This window comes from Ophidiomyces ophidiicola (genome assembly GCF_022830035.1).
Source record: "Ophidiomyces ophidiicola strain CBS 122913 chromosome Unknown scaffold_5, whole genome shotgun sequence".
NCBI lineage: Eukaryota > Fungi > Ascomycota > Eurotiomycetes > Onygenales > Onygenaceae > Ophidiomyces > Ophidiomyces ophidiicola.
In genome coordinates this window covers 490,046-503,085 of record NW_026054645.1, presented here as the reverse complement: position 1 = coordinate 503,085, position 13,040 = coordinate 490,046, and the positions used below count along the sequence as shown (strand labels likewise).

General features: G+C 47.1%; 6 protein-coding genes across 6 annotated transcripts; 4 read left to right on the top strand and 2 right to left on the bottom strand.

The window, feature by feature from the left end:
* Window positions 1–536: 536 nt before the first annotated feature.
* On the top strand, window positions 537–1,798 carry LOZ57_002036 (uncharacterized protein; the record flags this gene model as incomplete). Its single annotated transcript, XM_049251118.1, has 3 exons — window positions 537–547; window positions 602–1,124; window positions 1,184–1,798. The coding sequence occupies 3 exons, from the start codon at window positions 537–539 to the stop codon at window positions 1,796–1,798; spliced, it is 1,149 nt and encodes a 382-aa protein (XP_049109968.1).
* Window positions 1,799–2,427: 629 nt separating this feature from the next.
* LOZ57_002035 (uncharacterized protein) lies at window positions 2,428–5,457 on the top strand (the record flags this gene model as incomplete). Its single annotated transcript, XM_049251117.1, has 4 exons — window positions 2,428–3,348; window positions 3,399–4,701; window positions 4,754–4,894; window positions 4,943–5,457. 4 exons carry the CDS (start codon window positions 2,428–2,430, stop codon window positions 5,455–5,457), a joined length of 2,880 nt encoding a protein of 959 aa, XP_049109967.1.
* Window positions 5,458–5,671: 214 nt separating this feature from the next.
* Window positions 5,672–7,888, bottom strand: LOZ57_002034 (uncharacterized protein; the record flags this gene model as incomplete). The annotated part of the gene is made up of 4 exons (XM_049251116.1): window positions 5,672–7,374; window positions 7,428–7,465; window positions 7,517–7,557; window positions 7,619–7,888. 4 exons carry the CDS (start codon window positions 7,886–7,888, stop codon window positions 5,672–5,674), a joined length of 2,052 nt encoding a protein of 683 aa, XP_049109966.1.
* A 501-nt stretch (window positions 7,889–8,389) lies between these two features.
* On the bottom strand, window positions 8,390–9,212 carry vma16 (V-type proton ATPase subunit c''; the record flags this gene model as incomplete). The annotated part of the gene is made up of 5 exons (XM_049251115.1): window positions 8,390–8,492; window positions 8,548–8,856; window positions 8,921–9,012; window positions 9,065–9,099; window positions 9,155–9,212. 5 exons carry the CDS (start codon window positions 9,210–9,212, stop codon window positions 8,390–8,392), a joined length of 597 nt encoding a protein of 198 aa, XP_049109965.1.
* Window positions 9,213–9,448: 236 nt separating this feature from the next.
* Window positions 9,449–10,528, top strand: ryh1 (GTPase Ryh1; the record flags this gene model as incomplete). Its single annotated transcript, XM_049251114.1, has 2 exons — window positions 9,449–9,456; window positions 9,994–10,528. 2 exons carry the CDS (start codon window positions 9,449–9,451, stop codon window positions 10,526–10,528), a joined length of 543 nt encoding a protein of 180 aa, XP_049109964.1.
* An 851-nt stretch (window positions 10,529–11,379) lies between these two features.
* Window positions 11,380–12,504, top strand: LOZ57_002031 (uncharacterized protein; the record flags this gene model as incomplete). The annotated part of the gene is made up of 1 exon (XM_049251113.1): window positions 11,380–12,504. The coding sequence occupies one exon, from the start codon at window positions 11,380–11,382 to the stop codon at window positions 12,502–12,504; it is 1,125 nt and encodes a 374-aa protein (XP_049109963.1).
* Window positions 12,505–13,040: the final 536 nt, after the last annotated feature.

Sequence of the window (13,040 nt, the reverse complement as noted above, 5' to 3'; positions counted from 1 at the left end):
CTTGTTTTTTCATACTTCCTATAATATCTACCAGTGCTGCATATTGAGTTAACGGGCGCACCTCATTTTTAAACTCTTTTTTTTTCATCAAAGTCCATCTCTAAGCTATTGGTTGTTTATCAATAGTGAATCTTTCTTTATTGAAGAATTGACTGTCAAGGGGCTTTAGTGGCATGGCCTTTATAGGTGTAAACGGTGTCTGTAATGAAAGGCATGAAGGTGCATTTCCCGCCACGGTTCACAATTGTGTGCAGGTATTTACCCTATTGTTTCCCTCAAATACCTGCCCAGCAACGGCAGCTTATGGATTACAACAGAAGAACTGCAGAGAACCTTCAGCATGCATACCACTAGCAGGTCCCTATAACAAATGTTCTCTGCCATGTTCTCCCTCTACTAGCCCCTCAAGGAGTACCTTTTCAAAACTAACGCGTGAAATTTTGAATTTAACCGAGCCCTCTGTTGATTCTGCTGAAACTTCAGACCGAACACTTGAGCCCTCCAAATTTGATCCTTTATCGATGGAAATTCCAATCATGTATAATCTGTATGCTCTCTGACTGTTTACCTGCTTGTTATAAACTCTAACTAATATGTTCAGTGGCCACTCTTCCTTCAGCAGTAATACCGACTCGAGCGGGTCGGCAGGTCGACACACCCTATGGCAGCATGCCCCTGAAATGGTCACGGTTCCCGGTCCGAACGCGTTTCGTTTTCATACCGGGCCCAATCAATCATCAACAAGACTACCTCAGTCTCGCTCCGAAGGCAATGTCAGGTCTTTAGACACCTCTGGACGCGACAGTGAAAGTTTTGCTGGTAACTACTTCCATCAGTGGTACCCGAGCGCCAGCTACTACCCAGAGCATCATGAAGACCAATATGAAAATATGGAGAGCGCGCGAGGTCGTCACAGATCGACTTCTCCGGTAAAGGTCCTCGAAGACGTTGACGAATATGAAGAGCTTGCTTATACATCGACTCCTCCCCCTCGATCTCGCTCCCCGCACAAGAAGCTCTTTGGGGAAAACGGTTGGCTGGGAAAGACACCCACCATTGATAAACAAAAAAAACCTGTGCTCAAAGCGCTCGGCGAGAAAATAAAACAGCGCGTCGAGGATATGGTATGTGCCATGGTTTGTGTGACAATTCATTATGGATTTAGCTAATTTCTCTAATAAAGACTGGGGATGTTATGAAAACTACCAGTACGGCATTTCAGTCCAGGTCTGCGCCAACAATGTCAACCTGCCCAATTTCCCTGGATCCTCCAACACAAGCCAAGCTCTATTCCGAAATGGAGCTCATGATATGTGTCACTGCAAATAAATTTCTCATGGACCAATATCGGGACGGGCGAATGTCCTCTGAATCTGTGACAAAAGTAATTAGCTTCTGGACATCTAAGAATCGACCACAGGTTGTTCAGTTCCAGTTCGACCAGGCAACCCAAAGGGATCTTATCCTTTATAACATCAAGAATTTTGGATTCCACGGGGAGTGTGCGCGCGACTCCGTTGTACTGAATGCCACGCTGTATAACTGGAAAATCATTGCGAAGGAGATGAATGTCCGTACCTTTTGCTATCCAGATAGCGTGATTAGGAAGCATATGCACGATACGCATAAGTTACTTGAAATGCTAGGTGCTCCTTGTGTCACCTTTCTTGCTTTCCAGGAACTTCAAGTGAATGCGCTGTCTCTGATGAAGCAGGAACAGGAAAGGAAGGTAAACACCCACAGGGAGCATGGCATTACAAAGGCGCATCGACCACGTACACTTTCTCGGGAAGAATAGGCCTTGCTCGGAAATTAGCACTGTTTGTTCTTCGTATTAGTTCTGGCTTCAGAGTGCATTATTTCCCACAAACATGCGTCATTACAGAAGGTTGGTGTTTGTATAGTCAAGTGACTGTACCCCGGTCCTCAGAAGTCTTGTACATACTTTTTGCCGAACGATCAGTTTCGCTTTTGCTTTTTCCAGTTGACAGACTCCATCACATCACCGTAACAACCGCCATTTGACCCACTAACTAGTTACGTCATCGCCAAGAATATCTGCTGACCAGCAGGCGCCAAGCCTGAGCTTAACTTCACGTCCAGCACACTATCGAAGCTTTTCGAAGGTTCAACGGTGTCATCAAGGCCGCGGCCCGACCTTGTGGAGCTGCATTGGAGAAATACCCTTGGTTATCCTGGTACTCTCATCTGTCTACCTCACGGCGCTCTAAGAGGCTTTTAAGTGAGAGGTTAATGCTATTTCTGCCCCCTCTTCGATCAACTCGCGGGTTTTGAGATGATTCCTTGTGCTCTTTGTTGAGCCGAACAGGCCACCCTGCATTGTGACTGAGGCTGAACAGCTTTGCGAGAACATCAACCCTTCTACGTCAATATCCTTTTGCACATTATGCTAACCTAAATGCCAGAATGGCCAGTGTAGCGCATACGTACGGCCCAACATGCCTGCTCTACGAACCACCAGAGCATGAGCAAGCTGGCCCAGACCTAAACACAGCAGTTCCGCCTCCGCCAAAAGTCCGGGCACAATACTTTTATATATCATCTTTACCCATTGATGATCCATTAACCGCAATCCCCCCTCCGTCGGGCAGCCTAGATATTTCGAAGTTACCTTCTAGGCCCTTTTCAGCGCGTGATAACATTGCTTTGGAACAGGCATGGCAAGCGCTACGCAACAGTGCTGGCGGGGAACCGGGCTCGGGCGAATATTTAAGAGAAGCCTCGGGTCGATTACCTTTAAGGTATATACTACCTCGCGGAAAAGAAAATGATGTTTCCGGGCGTCAAAGCCTAGGAGCATTCCCCGAGAACCGGTCTGGACCGCATTCGAAACCTTTGACACGACTGCCCCTTGATGGGGAATTTTATAGGAATAATCAGGGTGGCTTTATAACTTCTGCTAACGGGCCAAGCCTCAGCAGTGATAACCTTCTCTCTTGTGAGCGGACTACGCAAGATTTTGCTTCCCTGTCAACACCTCCGCAAATGAATAGAAATTCTTTTCCAGACGGAGAAGAGGATGCCTCTGAGGACAGTGGTCGCTCCACCCCCCTCCTGATGCGGAATTTAGACGACACAAATATTAGCGGCTCTCCCTTCATTCGAGCCCCGATCAGAGATCGTGAAGATCGTCGGCCAAAACCATTAAAGATAAGTAAGGATACAATGGCCATGGACCAATCCGGTGGCTTCTCTACTTCTCCTACCAATATAGAGAATGAATTATCCGAAAATGATACCACTGATGATGGTGATGGTGATGCGCCGGATGCTACAGTGACCGTTGGAGCATCTCGGCTTCACATGGTTGAGTTCCCCAAGCTTCAGGTAATTTTACGACATTACTCTTAGAGATGTGAACTAATCACGGGGGGTAGATGAAACCTATTTATTGGAACCCAGTCCAAGATATTTCACCGGTGATCAGAGGAACTTGGTTTTACAAAAACTCGATGCTTCCTGTCGAGCCAGAAGTAGCAAACCAACTGGAAGCTGGTTATACATATTTAAAACCATGGACCGAGACATGGCAGGACGAGCTAAATAGCTGTGTGGAAAGTGGAGCTGCAGCAGAATTGAAAATTGCCCATAAGCTTTGGCCCGTAGATAATACAAAGGCTGCAAAAAGGTCTGAGACCAGGCCTGACCCTGGAGTGGATGGTCCTGCTTCCGGTTCCATAAACGGAGGCCGTCTGACTTTTGAGGAAAATTTTGCCGCTGGTGCATCATACGGCCGCGAAGCTGCAACAAAGTTATACCAAAGCTCAAGTGTGATTTATGTCGATTCTAGTGAAGCGCAAATACTTCGACCAAGCTTGCTACCATCAGTTGCAAGCAACAGACGACCACTAGGCGCTATCCGGAAGGGTAGGCAGATTGGTATATTAGTTGTACGAGGATTTGACCGTCGCTCTTGGGACGAACTACATCCTCCAAAACCTGTCTCGGCTAATGTAATGAACTTTGTCAAGATGCAGAAAGCAGCGATGAGAGAAGCTAACTCGCGACGCCAAATATGCTATGCATGTCAGATGGAGGAGAGGAAACCGGAAGTTGGTGACTTGGTGCTTGTGATCCATGGTATAGGCCAAAAGCTATCAGAACGTGTTGAAAGCTTTCATTTCACACATTCCATCAATTCGTTCCGAAGGCAGGTTAATCTTGAGCTTGGGAGCAATTCTGTTTGGCCAAACATGCGCCCTGATCTTGAAAACATCATGGTACTTCCTGTGAATTGGCGGTCCACACTCTCTCTGGAAGATACAGATGTCGGGGAAGCCATAGAAGACCAAACAAACTCAAATCATTTTGGTTTAAAAGACATTACGCCAGAAACAATACCCTCAGTTCGCAATCTTATCAGTGACGTCATCCTTGATATTCCGTACTATCTTTCGCATCACAAGCCCAAGATGATACGAGCAGTAATCAGGGAGGCTAACAGGATATACCGACTTTGGTGCCAGAATAACCCGGGATTTCAAAATAATGGAAGGGTGCATCTTATCGCCCACTCTCTTGGAAGTGTCATGGCGACGGATATCCTGAGTCAACAGCCGACAAAACTACCTACAATCGATTTTTCCAAATGTGAAATTAGTGAAGCTATATTTGAATTCGACACCACAAACGCATTCTTCTGTGGGAGCCCTGTCGGGTTGTTCTTACTACTTCACAAATGTTCGTACCCCGCATATCCTGTCCATCCCGCAACAGAACTAACACGAAGCAGCAAGCATCCTACCTCGTAAAGGTAGAAACAAGCCTGATTGCGATGAACATGATGCTTCGGACCCGTGGCTGACTGGCAGAACCGGCACCTATGGCTGTTTAGCTGTCGACAACCTCTATAATATTTTACATGAAACAGACCGTAAGCAAATCACTCCTTGTTACTGATAATATGATTAATGGTGCCTAGCAATTGCCTATCGCCTTAACGCTGCTATTGACAGTGATCTTGCAAATTCTTTAAAACCCGCTTCTGTTCCTACTTCTTCAACCTCATTTTTCCAATCAATTGGCAGTGTTTTTCGCTGGTCCTCAAAGCCTCAGCCAACTAAGATTGACATTCCCTCTCACTCCGCCGCTGGCCCCTCTACTGCTAATCACCAACTCTATCAATCTCAACGGCCCAATACTATTCAAAAATTGCCTTCCACCATTGAAATGGATACCCACGATTTTACCAGGGAAGAAATAGCCGAAAAACGGATGTTCTTGGTGAATGATAACGGCCAGGTTGACTACTATATTTCTGGTGGCGGAGGTCCGTTAAATATCCAATACTTGAATATGTTGAGTGCACATAGCAGCTATTGGATATTGCCAGACTTCGTGAGGTTTATTGTCGTAGAGATTGGAAGGAAGGCGGGCAGGAGTGGAACTTTACTGGCTTTGAGAGCAGAGAAAAAGAAAGGATGGAAAAAGAAGTAAGGTGCTAGTGCTACAGACGCTTTGGTTTATGTTTTCTAGCGAAGATAGACTGTGTGTAATTGGAGGAGTCTTGGGTCTCCTTGATAAATAGGATGGGAATTGGTCGGTATTTAGAAAATTTTGGTTTGCATTAGCTAATGTTAAAAGACTAATAAATCATTATGAGACCCGAGCATACGTCTGCAGTTCCTCCTCTGCGAGTATCATCTAACAACTACATTCCAAGAATCTGACTCATTAGCAAAGCTGGGACTACATCTCCCTGCACAAAGTCCTTTTTTTTTCCAGCACTGAGAACTAACAAGGCATTGGCACCGGCCAAGCTACCAACTCGGGAGCTGCGCTGTCCTGCCCCGGCTGTTCCGGTACTGGTTGCAGACAAACACCCGGTTTTCGAAAAAGACACCGTCGCTCTATGATACTCGTCCCGGGACGGGTCAGCACGGATGGAATGTGTTAGAGTCACATTCACCAGTGGAAGGCCAAGTCCATGGTTATGACGCGGAGCAGCCAAGGCGGCTTTAGTGGTGGACATGCCCATGAATTTATGGAGGCAGGGGAGGACGAAGAGGTTGAGAGTGACGAGGGCAGAAGCCGGATTACCTGGGAGCGAGAACATGATTCGATTAGTCCTCTCGCTTTGTCTCGTATCTTTTGAGCCTGAGGGCTTGAACGGGATACTGGCAAAGGTGGTGGGCTTTCCAGGCTTCATAGCCACGCGCCCAAAATGGATTGTCCCGCCAAGTTTACGTTCGATTGTGGGTTTGAGGAGGTCCAGCTCGCCCATAGATACGCCTCCTGTAGTGATTATCACGTCTATTTCGTCCCGGAGAGCATTACGGAGACGATCTTCGAGCTCGTATGAAGTATCTTTCGCAATACCCAGGTCTTTCGTGGGAAATCCCCATGCAGAGAGGCAGGAAATGAGTGACGGGCGGTTAGAATCACGGATCTGTCCACCAGTCAAAATCTTGGGGTTCGCATGATCTATCAGCTCATCGCCAGTGCTCAGAACTCCCACTCGTGGTTTCCTATAGACTCTAACAGTTGCAGTTCCAGTAGCTGCGAGAAGACCGATCTCGCCCCCAACTGCAGTGATGAGCTGGCCTTTTTGGAGAATTCGAGCAGCTAGAGAAATATCGCTACCCGGCTCGCGAATATTCTCGCCTGCTTTTATGTCTCCCACTAGAATTTCCACAACAGCTTCCTCGCTTCCATCAGGAGTCGAGGAAATTAGAATTGTATCCTCAACCATTATAACGGCGGTGGCATTGGGTGGTAGAGGAGCTCCAGTAGTGATGCGAGCAATTGTCTTCTTTTCCAACGGCGGAGGCATGGATAGAGCCTGCGCGTGGGATACTGAAACAACAGGATACCTGCCTTTGGTGGTGCCCTCTTGGTTTGGTTCAGGGGCAATAACTGCATATCCATCAACAGTACTTGCACGATACGCCGGAACTTCCTCGCACGCATATACATCTTCAGCAAGTACACAACCTACAAGTGAAGCGTCAACAGGTAATTCAATCACCACGGGATTTGGAGTATTTTTGGAAATCAAGGCAAGGGCTTCATCCACGGATGTCATCGGGTATGGAGATGTGCGGTGGCGTTTAGACGCCCCCAAAGTCGGGTCATTTGATGGGTGGGCTTTGGGGCAGTTGTGATTGTGTAAGAAGGAGAAGACATGATGGTGTTCTTCTTGTTGGCCATCGGTTATACCGGCCTCTTGCTCAAGCTGTTGTATTCCACCAGCATGAATGAATCGCGAACTTGCCCCGGAAGATTGAACGCAAGCATGGGGGAGGAGCTTAATGATAGCTTCCAGATTCTCTCTTGCACCCTTAGGAGATCCTGGCAGGGTTATTATCACAGTCCTATGTCGCATTCCGGCAACTGGACGAGACATCATCGCAACTGCAAGATATTGTCAGCATATAGGAGAGGAAAAATGGTACAGAACACCCTACATGGCGTGACGCTCAACGAGGCCGTCAGCATTCCATGCCTACGGAACCATTAGCCTTCCGCGCACTTCAATGAGAACTGCCACGCATACACAAGTCCAGGAGCTTGGCGATGAATTAATGGCAGGATAGCCTATACATGGAATCCATTAATAAATACGTCGAACTCCGGACAGCTGTGGCTCAAAGCTTACCTCCGGCGTCTCATCCCGGAGAGCAAACCCGGTCCCACCAGTCGTAACCACAAGGTTGACGTACTCATCTTCGGAATCCGTCCATTGACAGATCTGCCGCTGGATGTGTACCTTTTCATCAGGAACAATCTTCACAGCTGGACGCTCCCATTTACTACCCTCTCTAGCGAATACTTCGGTAAGGGCGACCCCCGCCTTGTCGGTGCTGGGATCATGAAATGCGGTATCGGACACCACCAAAACAGCAGGTCTTAGCCTAAACTGCGCCATTGTCAACACAGGAGACAATTTTCTTGCAACCTGAAGATCCGTGTCGATGGAGGTCGTTGGGTTTTAGCTTAAGTTGTTGGGAGTGAGGTGATTCTGGAGGGCGCGGATGGTCTGGTTATGTCATCGTTCCACAGCAGGCATGTGAATGTCGCCAGCGCACACTTGGCCAAGAGAGTACACAAACACTTGCTATCAAGACCGGTGGATTGCGTGTTCTTGCACAATGCACTTCTCCATGAGTTCTATTACAGAAACCAATTTAACATGCGGGCATCCGCGCTAATATACACGCACTTCCGCAGCCCAAAGGCCACGCGGATGTCGCTTGAGGGAAACGATCTATTTGACGGCTGAACAAGCTGCGGAAAATAAAGCCAAAACTCCCAGACCGTTTGCAAACTAATAATTTAAAGGTAGCTCCCCTCGTCGAGAAGGAGACGTTAAATGCACCAGTTGTGTACTCTTCACACGACCCATTGCCAACTGTAAGGGATATAACTTTCACGAAAAATCCTTCGCTTTCGAGGCAACTAGGAGGCCAACTATCAGCCCAAAAAGCCCAAGGATGGAGCTAAAGATTTCGATGACAAGGATTTTGACAAATCTGGTACATCGGTGTTAGTGAATGCATCAAAGCAATGTCATGGTTGCTCACATACAAACTCGGGTCAGACGCGTCTGCTAGCGCAGCACTGCTTCCGTTGATTCCAACTGCGATACCGCAGATCATATTACAAGCCCCGACCGTTAATCCGCCCCAAAATAGGGCAAATCCTGTATAGTAGTTGTCTCCGGTGTATAAGCCTTCACCGGATACATAAAATAGCTTCGAAGAGAATATTATCGACATGATAACCCCGTATATAGCAACAACTTCGCAGAAGATAATCGATATCAGGTTCTTCGTTCGAATTCTTGGTGCTTTCACACCGCCGCCGATAATCGATGAGCCAGTAATGAAGATACCCCTGCGGGAACGCGGGAAAATTAGATTCATCCAAGTAACACGAATTTCATGAGTACGAGGCTAACCATGCTGCTCCAACTACAGACAAACCGACGCAAAGTCCGATACCGATATTTGCCCAAGCATACGGGGATATGGCTTCGAGGAATTGCCCGACCTGTTCAGCAAACGGTGAGCAGAAATGGCATTAGGGGGCGAATAGAGCATACATTAAACGCTTCGCCCTCGCCATTAAAAAGCATATCTAGAATCTAATTAGCAGAGCTCGCGACGAATGAGATCCATCATCGGGAGCTTACACGCCCCAACTACTGTTAAGGCAGCCAGAGCGCCTCCAGCAGGGTAGAGGAGGCCCATCGTTGCCTGGGACTCCCACTAAACGTATCAAATAGAGCGATCGAAACGATCCGGAATGAGAAACGAGGTGTGTGAGTGGGCAGACCGTTTGGCTGCGGAAATGAACTACCCGTCTCTCAGAAGTGTCAGGGTGGCTAAAGGCGGCGAAAGTTGCTTGGAGGCAGAAACCGGAACTTGGCGCAGGCTAGGTAGTTAGTTGAGTAGCTACCTAAACCTTCGCCTTTCCGTTACTCCCCATGGAATGGTAATCTTTCAACTCCAGCTTCATAAGTCTCTTCTCAGTTTCTCAACTTCTTTCTTGTTGATTTCTGACTGTATTCTTTTTGATATGAACTCATGACCCTCCTCTAGGTTTTTGAAGTGAGGCTTGTGTGCTGTATCAAGCGCTTCTTTTATCCACCCCCTTTATCCATCATTACTCCGATATGGCCTCCCAAGCTGCAGTAGGGTCGTATTCGAACCCCCTGAAGAAGTTCAAGTTAATTCTCCCTCTGTTCACCGTATTGTCGAAACTTTCTAACGTAAGGCGATAGATTGGTCTTCCTGGGAGAGCAAAGTGGCATGTAATATCATCGCTATTCTAAAACAGACGCAAACTAACATTCCGTCGATTGTATCAGTCGGCAAAACATCGTTGATTACTAGATTTATGTACGACTCGTTTGACAACACATATCAGGCGACTATCGGTATAGATTTCTTGTCGAAGGTGCGCCGCGTGACCCGCCAGTAATTGACAAATACCCCCATGCGACAAGTCCTTTCTTGAATTTAGTTACAGGGACCTGCTGACACTCTCCGGCCTGCAGACAATGTATCTGGAAGACCGCACCGTACGACTACAACTTTGGGATACTGCCGGGCAAGAGCGTTTCAGATCCTTAATACCCTCCTATATTCGTGACTCCAGTGTCGCTGTTGTGGTATATGATATTTCGAATGCAAAATCATTTCAAAATACACGAAAGTGGGTGGACGATGTTCGTGGGGAACGAGGAAATGATGTTATAATCGTGTTGGTTGGAAATAAAACAGATTTGAATGACAAGCGAGAAGTCACCACAGCCCAGGGGGAGGAGGAAGCAAAAAAGAACGGCTTAATGTTCATTGAGACCAGTGCAAAGGTTGGCTATAATGTGAAACAGCTGTTTCGAAGAATAGCACAAGCTCTCCCAGGAATGGAGGGCGAGGCAGGAAGAGGAGATAACCAGAGTATGTTCCATCACATCATCCTGTTGGTCATCAATTTCCAAAAGCTAAGCCAAATTCTCTATAGTGATCGATGTAAACATCAACCCAGCCCAACCTGTCAGTAATGATGGCTGTGCTTGCTAATAGCAAATGCTACTCTTGATTTATGGCTTCAGCTAATTTGGGCTTACTGTCCTCACTCGTCTGATTATATTTGACAGTATCTATTGCAGACGGCCTTTATACATACATCACTATATTTCATTGTTCGGCATTCCGTTTAATTCTTTTTGCATAGCTGCTTTTCGTATTGTCGAATACAACTGTACTAGCCTTTTGCTCGCATTTTTGCGGAGAGCAAGCTCATATGCAACAGTTCCGTTGTATTTAATCTTAATATACCCATTCAGAGGCATGTTATTGATAGAATGCAGAAAAGGGACCTCCCAGGTCGATATTGAGGTGGCAAGGTAAAGAGTAATTTTCCATGGAGTACCATTTTCACCACATTTATGGCATAATCTGTCAGCTTAAAGACATATGTAATCGCTCATGCTAAACAAATATTCAGCATAAGTTCGGCTTTGCTAATCTGAATATTCAAGTCGAAAGAAGTTCTAAGTTGGAAGTCGGATATCGGTGTCGGATCAGTATTCAGCCGAGACGATCCGCCAATCACTTGGCGCTCATCCAATCAGTGCCAGCGCCGTTCAGCCAGCACGATTATTACAACCGACGCCAAATGCCCATTTTTCAACCTCGTTTCCTCGATTTCCAATCGTTTACACATAAAAACCAGCATATTTCTTTTTGCATTTCATATTTCAGGCGACAAAAAACGGCAAATCACTGATATCCACCTCGTGCCACGTCTCATCTGACCCTCTGTTGTATGACAGCAATATGGGGCGTTCAATCCGGTTTCTCCGCACCCCTCGGCCAAAGGTATTATGCTTACCCTCCTTTTTTTTTTGGCATGGTGGGAGAGACCAGTCTCAATGTGGTTTGTGAAGCTGATGGTGAAGCCATGCCACAGACTTTCCTATATCTTATGAGCCTACAAACAGGCGCATCGCTCATTACCCTTTCCCTCCTACTTAACAAAATCAGTGGGATCTATGGCCTGCTTGCAATCTTTACGGGAGTTAGGCTTTCGCCTTTCCAGTTATCGATGTACATCTACTCTGTCTTTGCCCTCATTCTGACCGCTTTCTTAACGCCCCACATTCGGAAACAGACCCCTCTCTATTGCCTTGCATTAGCTTGGTTTTATCTCATTGATAGTATTGTCAACGCAGCCTATACAGCTGCTTTTGCGGTATCATGGTTTCTCGTCATGTCACAGCACCGCCATACGCCCGCCTCTGGATTGGGTAGTTCGACTATTGGCGACGCTGCTGGATTCACTAAACCAAAGTACAATGTCTCATCTGTTCGCGTCTCTCCTGGAGATGGTGTCGCCTCTACTGAACCTGCGACTTCCCTTGCAGGCACCACCAGTGGAAAGCCGAGCCTTGGAAACGGTGTGCTGCAGCCGGAGAGTCTTCAGAGTATCGGAGTTATCTGTACGCTGTGGACCATTCGCGTATACTTTGTACTCATCATGATGGCTTTTGCCAGGCAATGCCTGCGACAGTATGCTTTTAGCCCTAAGGCCCCTTTTTCTCATCACGGATCCGTCGCTCATAGTCGCAATACATCCACTGTGAGTAACGTGGACCTGGAACCAAACCCTTTCTTGCCCAGGCTACCGGACGGACAAGGCTGGAAAGGAAGGCTTGGCCGTGCAATGATTTCAGTTGGCCGAGGTTACTGGCTCGATGGGGATGACGATGATAATTGGATGTTTGGGATGAGCCGGAAGTTTCATCGGAACAACAACAATGGGTTTTTCAACTCTTCGGACGGTGGACTCGGCGAGCGTGAGCGAAGACGAAGGTCAGGAACTGGCCCACCAGCTCCATCACACACTATGCTCCAACAATTCACATCATTACAACAGAGCCCTGCACCTCTAGATGGCAACAAGCTTCCTTCGCCTGCTCCCGGGAGCGTGGCATCACCTAAAACTCACGGTACTCCAGAAGGACACCCTTGGTGATACTCAGTCTCCATGATTTCCCGGTCAACATGAAAACGTTATTCATACTTGGTTCCAAACACTTCGGCATATTACTGTTACTATTATATATATATATCTTTTTCTGCATTAGGAGGCGCAACTTTCCGCGGCTATGGAGCGAATTACTCCATCAATCAATCTGTGCGATTTACTGGACGTGTTATTTTCCTGTTTCAATATTGGAGGCTATGGTTCCCAGGCCCTTCTCTACGTCGCTAGAGCAGAAGATAAATGGGTGGCTTTTGTGTAACAGCAGTAGCGCATCGTCACCCGGGCGTATACTTAACCAAGATTAGATTTCTTGTCTAAACCCGTCACTGTATCAATAACAGGCAATTTGGCGTGGGCATTGGAGCGGGGAGCCTCCGGCATATTCGATTTAACATTGCGTGTGCTACACATGGAGGGTATGGAGTGATCATTATTATTGGATTGGGACGAACCCTGGTGGGCTTCGGTTCTAACGGGGCGGATGAGGCGTTGAGGCTTGAACCTGGCAATACTTTGTCCGTGGC